At 39.7% G+C, this 8083-nt stretch overlaps 1 protein-coding gene across 1 annotated transcript in view; it reads right to left on the bottom strand.

Moving 5' to 3' along the window:
- Positions 1-729: 729 nt before the first annotated feature.
- Positions 730-8083, bottom strand: part of LOC132820469 (lecithin retinol acyltransferase-like) — a 29621-nt gene continuing 22267 nt past the window's right edge. The window contains exon 2 of the mRNA XM_060832646.1: positions 730-1072. Coding sequence (XP_060688629.1) covers positions 920-1072 — 153 coding nt within the window. The 3' untranslated portion in view covers positions 730-919. The remainder of the gene's footprint in view (positions 1073-8083) is intronic.

The following is an 8083-nucleotide window of genomic DNA, read 5'->3' as shown; positions in this document are numbered from 1 at the left end:
GTTACCTGCAATAAATCAAACCAGACAAGGCATAAGATTCTAAGCTGTTTCAGTGCACCTATTCCAATTAATTTTCGGGCACACATATTAAAATTCTAATTGTTTTAGTAATTGCAGGAGCCAGAGTGTGATTTATAGATTCCCAGAAATTTACAAGTAATGTCTGGGGGTGGGGAGTTGAAAAGACAGTACACTTGCCACTTTGAGTAAAATGTTGATGAATAAGAGTCCAGTTCTAATTAGGATAATCTCTCCATCGTTGGTTATCAAGATTTCCTTTCCCAACAAAATTGTCACTCTCTTTAAAAACATGATTTTTTTAATGATGAATTGAAGCTTGCTTCAGGTGTAAATTGACTGTACAGACATTGTGGTGTTTAAAATAGGTAATGCTTGTATGTGCTGACAAAATAAAAGATAAACGGAGTAAATTTTAAAAACCATTTTGTTTTTTCAATCTGAAAATCATGTAACCTACTGTCCACAGTACTTATAGTGCCATTTTTAAAAAATAAAACTGTTAATGTTCTCTGACCAAGTATACATTCAGTCAATGGTGTATGATGTCCATGTGGTCAAAGCTGATCCATTAGTATAAGTAAGTAAAACAGAGGAATAATCAAAATATAAAATTGTTCTTTAAAAAATTCAAGATTTCAAACATAGCATATCGTTAATGTTACGAAGCAAGAAATTCACATTAAAATATTTCATTTTAGGAGTCTATTCAGTACAAAAATTTCTAATCAAGGTTAGACAGTAAGCCAAATACAATTTTATTTTCTGTAATAATGGAGCTACAGGGACAAATTAATTTTTACTGAAATGGGTGAATATTTATAAATCATATTGCTTTTCTTTGTACATAATTTGACTGCTATAACACATATTTACATTGCTTTGGAAGTCACTGCATAAATTAGCCAGCCATCCATAGAAAGAATGGTATGAGGACTGTAGGGAGAGTGGTGGAGGGCCCAAAACCCAGCCAGAAAATTCCAGCCAGTCCTAAAGCAGCGGTGACAAAAACACTCCTCTGGTCCCGAATTATAGTCTTCACTGCTTCACAAAACTGCAAAATAAAACATTGCAAGTTACTTAAAATTCAACTGTGGCAGCACAACCAGTCCAGGATTATTACTGAGCAAGTATTATTTACAATATACAGAAAATTGTAGTCAATAAATGATCCCCAAAGAAATCCTTAAAATATTGCAATACTGGATCCAAGGTTGAATGCCATGAATTTAAGATTTGTTGCAAGTTTGAACCTAGAATTATCTGGGGAATCTTAAAATACACTTAGTACAAATTAATCTACAATACACAAATCTACTGTAAATATAAGATGTAAGATGATACTGAATATCCAATAATACTACTTGTGGCCTTTATAAGAAATTAAGCAAAGCAAAATAAAAACAAAATCCAACACAATTTTCTTACATTAATTGGAATTTTTTTATGGCTGACAATTCAGACTGGAGTCCTGTGACCAGTGGTGTGCCACAAGGATCGGTGCTGGGTCCATTGCTTTTTGACACTTAGATAAATTATTTGGATGTGAAAATAGGAGGTATAGTTAGAATTTGCAGATGACACGAAAGTTGGAGTTATAGTGAACAGTGAAGAAGGTTACCTCAGAGTATAACGGAATCTTGATCAGATGGGCTAGGGGACTGAGGCCAATGGCAGATGCAGTTTAATTTAGATAATTGCGAGGTGCTGCATTTTGGAAAAACAAATCAGAGCAGGACTTGTACACTTAATGTAAGGTCCTGTGAAATGTTGATGAACAAAGATACCTTGGAATGCAGGTTCATAGTTCCTTGCATGCAGAGTCACAGATATAGAAGATAGTGAAGTCGACATTTGGAATGCTTTCCTTTCTTGGTTAGAATATTGAGTACAGGAGTTGGGAGGTCATGTTGCAGCTGTACAGGACATTGGTTAGGCCACTTTTGGAATATTGTGTGCACTTCTGAACCCCTTCCTATCGGAAGGCTGTTGCGAGACTTCAAAGTGTTTAGAAGAGATTTACAAAGATGTTGTCAGGGTTAGAGGATTTGAGCTATAGGAAGAGGCTGAATAGGCTGTTTTCCCTGGAGTGTCGGAGACTGAGAGGTCACCTTACAGAGGTTTATAAAATCGTGATGGGCATAGATAGAATAAATGGAGAAGGTCTTTTCCCTGGGGTGGGGGAGTCCAGAAGTAGAGGGCATAGGTTTAGGGTGAGAGGGGAAAGATATAAAATGGACCTAAAGGGCTAATTTTTCACACAGAGCAGTGCGTGTATGGAATGAGCTGCCAGAGGAAGTGTTGGAGGCTGGTACAATTGTAACATTTAAAAGGCATTTGGATGGGTATGTGAATAGGAAGAGTTCAGAGGGATATGGGTCAAATGCTGGCAAATGTGACTAGATTAGTTTAGGATATCTGGTCAGCCTGGACGAGTTGGACGAAAAGGTCTGTTTCTGTGCTGTGCATCTCTATGACTCTAATTGTGAGGATGTTGTCTAAACTTTTCAGACATTTATTCATTGTCTGCTGTGGATGGTGGCTGGTTGGCCTTCATTCCATTATTCAGTTGCTGTATCAAACCAGAGAAAACAAAGGAAGTTCTGACTACCATCCAAAACTAATATCTTTCATTTTAATTAAATGGCAAAGCAACATTGATTTTATATCTGTGAATAAGGTCTTAAATCACAACTGCATACAAATTCTGTCACATTTGTTGTGAAGAAAATCTCTCTATTAATCACAGCAAAACAGGCAAATAAAATTCTCAATGAAGTTCACTGATCACCACGGTCAAAGGGCAATAAAACGAAAAAGGGACTGAAATTTCTAAATTGTGCACATCGGACTCTCTCCTGAAACATTACACCCATAAAAGAGAGAGGAGCTGAATACACTTGAAATCCTCAGGAATACGGACCAGTTCTAAAGTTGAAACAGAATAGGGGAAAATTGATATCTAAAAGAGTTTGGAATAGTGTTGTTTTAGAAAGCTGAGGAGTGAGTAGGTATTAAATAAAATTAACATGCAACCTTGCAGATAAGCAATGTAATGTTTCTAAAGAGATTTAAAATAAGGAAAAGAAAAACAAATTATATATACAAATATCATTCAGTTTCTTCTTATTTTGTGATTTTAAAACTTTTGGAAGAAATTTAACATCAGTTGAAATTTGAAATATAAAACTTTCCATTCGAGGTGATTGGATGGAATATTATGTAGTTAATAGTGCCTGTACAAAAAATTAAATTCGATTAGATTTCCTAGTGTGGAAAAAGGCCCTTCGGCCCAACAAGTCCATACCAACCCTCCAAAGAGTAACCCACCCAGACTAATTTCCTCACATTTACCCCTAACTAATGCACCTAACACTCCGGGCAATTTAGTATGGCCAACTCACCTGACCTGCACATCTTTGGAGTGTGGGAGGAAACCGGAACACCCGGAGGAAACCCACGCACAGGGAGAATGTACAAACTGCACACAGATAGTCGCCTGAAGCTGGAATCGAATCTGGGTTCCTGGTACTGTGGGGCAGCAGGTGCTAACCACTGAGTCACCATGCCATCCTCATAATCATAATCAAAATTAGATACTATCCTTACCTTTCAATGAAGATGCTTTATTTATGCATTATAACATAAGCCCCAGAACAAAAAATACTTGTTCACATTACCCACTCATTCCAACAATCCTACCCCTACCTCCCCCACACATCACTCCAAAATACCTGTCTTCCCCAGCTCCAAAGGCCTGAACAAGTTTAAGTGTGACCTTGGGATGTCACTCATGCAATCTCTCAATTTAGCCCAGTGTAGAAGCATAAAAGTTAGTACATTATCCAAGCATGCAACTATTAAATATTTATCAGCCACTTCTTTGAATGACCACGCTCCCTATTTGCAACTGTCACATCTTACAAGTTCTAGAGACAGTGGTCAAATGATATTTGAAATTATGCTGATTTTTTTTAGACTTCTAGTTAATATTTTCCATATGTAGATTCTTAAATTAATTGATCAAGTTGCAGCTTTATATTAATAGAACTCATCCATCTTAATTTAGGTTCTGAAATGGTTAAAAACTTGTTTGAAGACAATTTTTAGGTCTGTTTCTAAGTCCACACACGAAGACTTAGCCTCAAACTACAAAGCTGAAAGCAATCCTAAATGAACTCACTTAAATAAACAAAAACTGAAAGCTTGAAACAACTTCATTTGGGAAATAACTTTCAATATTCCAGACACAGTACTGAATAGTGGTTTCAGTAATGGATGGAAATAGAACAAAGAGTGGAGCACAGGAAGAGTTCATTTCATTTAACAGCAAAACAATTGGATAAATGCAAGTAGCTGCTATGGAAGCTATGGAACAGTACGGAAGAGTCCATTCACAGAAATCCAGTGGACTCCCTGGCACCCATTGCTCGCATTTATCTGCTCATGTTTCCTGGGCAACAGAATGCCAAATCCATGGACAAAGCTACCTCTGTCCATTGGATGAGATCAATCAATTGTACCCACATTGCAAAACTAGGATTAGCTGGTCTTGAATTCATTCTTTGTTAGGTTGTTTTTTATAATGGCTGGTGATAGATTGGGAAAGGGGGAGGCGTAATGAGTCTTGTGCGTCTTTCTACACCAGCCGCTGGAACTAAGCTTGCAGGTGCAGCAGATGGTGAAAACGTAATGGTATGTTCACATTCGTAGAGTCATAGAGTCCTATAGCACAGAGACAGGCCCTTTGGCCCAAACTTGTCCATGTTAACCCCATTTGGCCCATATCCTTCTCAACCTTTCCTATCCATGTATTTGCCCAAATGCCTTTTAAATATTGTTAATGTACCCACCTCAACCATTTCCGCTGGCAGCTCTTTCCATATGCATACCACCCTTGTGTAAACAAGTTGCCCCTCAAGTTCCCCTTTATGCTTTCCCCTCTAATCTTAAACTGATGTGTTCTAGTCCTCAATTCTCCCCAAACCCTGAGAAAAAGTGCATTCACCTTATCTATGCCTCTCATGATCTTATACACTTCTATAAGATACCCCTCAGTCCCCTACGCTGTAAAGAAAAATATCCTAGCTTTTCCAACCTCTTCCTATAACTCAGACCTTTAAGTCCTGGCAACATCCTTGTAAATTTCTTCTGCACTCTATCCAGTTTAATCACATCCTTCCTATAGCAAGGTGACCAAAGCTAAACACAATAAATATGGCCTCACCAACTTCCTGTACAACAGCAAAACAACTTCCCAACTTCCAGCGTGCCAAAAGCTTTCTTCACTGTCCTGTCTACCTGTGACTCCACTTTCAGAGAACTGTGTACCTGAACTCCAAGGTTCCTCTGTAGTACCACACTACCTAAGGCCCTGCCATTCACCATGAAACTCCTACCTTGATTTGACTTTCCAAAATGCAACACATCACACTTATTTATATTAAACTCCATTTACCATTTCTCGGCCCACTTCCCCAGCTGATCAAGGTCCTGCTGCAATTTCTGATAACCTTCTTCATGGTCCACAATACGCCTATTTTAGTGTCATCTGCAAACTTAATAATCATGCCTTTTACATTCTCATTCAAATCATTGATATAGATAACAAACAGTAATGGGCCAGCACCAACCCCTGAGGCACTCCACTCATCATAAGCCTCCAGTCCAACAAGCATCCTTCCACTATTACCCTCTGTTTCCTACCTTCTAGCAATTTGCCTAGTTCCCCTGGATTCCATGTGATGTAACCTTCCAGAGCAGCCTACCATGTGGTACCATATCAAAGGCCTTATAGAAATCCATGTAGATGACGTCTACTGCCCTGCCCTCATTAACCTTCCTGGTCACTTCATCAAAGAACGCTGAGAGATTTGTGAGGTATGATTTCACATGCACAAAACATGCTGACTACTTCTAATCAAACCTTGTCTTTCCAAATGTATGTGTATTTTATCCCTCAGAATCTTCTCAAGTAACTTACCCACCACAGATGTTAGGCTTACTGGTTTATAGTTTCCAGGTTTTTCTTTGCAGCTCTTCTTGAATAATGGCACAGCATTCGCTACACTTCAGTCTTCTGGGATATCACCTGTGGTAACTGATGATGCAAATACATCAGCCAGGGCCCCCGCAATTGCTTCGCCCGCCTCTTGCAGGGTTCTTGGATATATCTGGTCAGGACCAGAAGAATTATCTACCTTCATACATTTTATCACACCCAATACCAGCTCTACTGTGATATGGATTATCTCTAAAATATGACCACGAACTTGCCCAAGTTCCCAAGGCTTCATGTCTTTCTCCATGGTAAACACAGAGGAGAAATATTCGTTGAGGACCTCACCCATCTCCTGTGGTCCTACACATAAATGTGCACTTTGGCCCTTGAGGGGTCCTATTCTCTCTCTCTAGTCATTCTTTTCCCTTTTAATATACTTAAAAAACCTCTTTAGATTCACCCTAATCTTCTCAGCCAAGGCTATCTCGTACCCCCTTGTTGCCCTCCTGATTTCCGTCTTCAGTAAACACCTGTATCCCCTATATACATCCAGGGATCCACTTGACAGCAGTTGCCTGTACCTGAGCCATGCCTCCTTTTTTCTGGTCAAAGCTTCAATATTTCTTGTCATCCAAAGTTCCCTATTTCTGTCAACCTTGCCTTTCACCCTCATAGGAACATACATTGAACTCTAGTTATCTCACTTTTAGAGGCCTCCCACTTGCTGCAAGTCCCTTTGCCTGTAAACAAACTAATCAAATCAACCGCAGCAAGCTCCTGTCAAATTCCATGAAAATTCGCCTTGCTCCAGTTTAGAACGTGAACCTGTGGACAAGTTTTGTCTTTCTCCATAATTCTCCAGTTTAAAATTAATAGAACGATGATCACTGGTCCCCCACTGTCACCTCAATCACCTATCCTGCCCTATTTCCCAAGAGTAGGTTCAGTTTTGTGCCTTCCGAAGTAAGACCGTCCATATACTGCTTGAGGAAACTTTCCTGAACGCACTTAACAAATTCCACCCCATCTAAGTCCTTAACTCAATGGCAGTCTCAGTCAATTAAAATCCTCTACTATAATCAACTCTATTGCTCCTGCGAGTCTCCCCATTCTCCCTGCATATTTGTCCCTCTAATTCCCGTTGACTAGTTCAATCCCAATAGTGTCACCATCTCCTTCTTATTTCTTTGCTCCACCCACAAAGCCTCACTGGATTATCCTTCAGTTATTTCATCTGATTACTGCTGTGATACTCCCCTTAAATCAAAAATACAACTCACCCTCCCCTCTTTCCACCACCTCTGTCCCGCCTAAAGCACCTGCACCCTGGTACATTAAGCTGCCAGTCCTGTCCTTCCTTTAGCCATGTTTCTGTAATGGCTATAATATCCCAGTCCCACGTACCTATCCACTCCCTGAGTTCATCAGCCTTACTGATCAGCCCTCTTGCAATGAAATTGATACAATTTAATTCGCCAGACATTCCTTGCTCCCTGTCATACTCCAACTTGATCTGTGTCTTTACTGGTTCAAATTACTGTATTTACATCCAGCCTTGCACTTGCCTCCCTGCTGTTAGGAATCCCATCACCTAGCCAATCTCGTTTAAACCTTCCCTTGTAGCACTAGCAAACCTGGCCACTAAGATACTAGTCCCCTTCCAGTTCAGATGCAATCCGCCCCTCTTGAACAAACTAAAGAACTGGTGCAAGGGGAAGGGGTTCAGATTTTTAGATCATTGGGATTTTTTTCTGGGGCAGAGGATTCAATGCCTTTCTGCAATTGCGCAGTGCCTTGGTGAAACCACATGTGGGGGAAAATGAGCACTGGAGATGCTGGAGATCAGAGTCGAGAGTGTGGTGTTGGAAAAGCACAGCAGGTCAGGCAGCATCCGAGGAGCAGGAGAATCAACGTTTCAGGCATAAGCCCTTCATCAGGAATGCACCAAGCAGTTTATCCCATTGAGAGAATGAACATACAAGCCAAATCATCAGAAAACCTCAAACTTGTACATTTAGAGATGTACAGAAGAATAATTCTGTTGAAAAGGATTCAAAAAACTTA

The sequence above is a fragment of the Hemiscyllium ocellatum genome, chromosome 1 (assembly GCF_020745735.1).
Source record: "Hemiscyllium ocellatum isolate sHemOce1 chromosome 1, sHemOce1.pat.X.cur, whole genome shotgun sequence".
NCBI classification, from domain to species: domain Eukaryota; kingdom Metazoa; phylum Chordata; class Chondrichthyes; order Orectolobiformes; family Hemiscylliidae; genus Hemiscyllium; species Hemiscyllium ocellatum.
The sequence above is the reverse complement of the archived record's forward strand: the minus strand, read 5'-3'. Positions and strand labels throughout refer to the sequence as shown.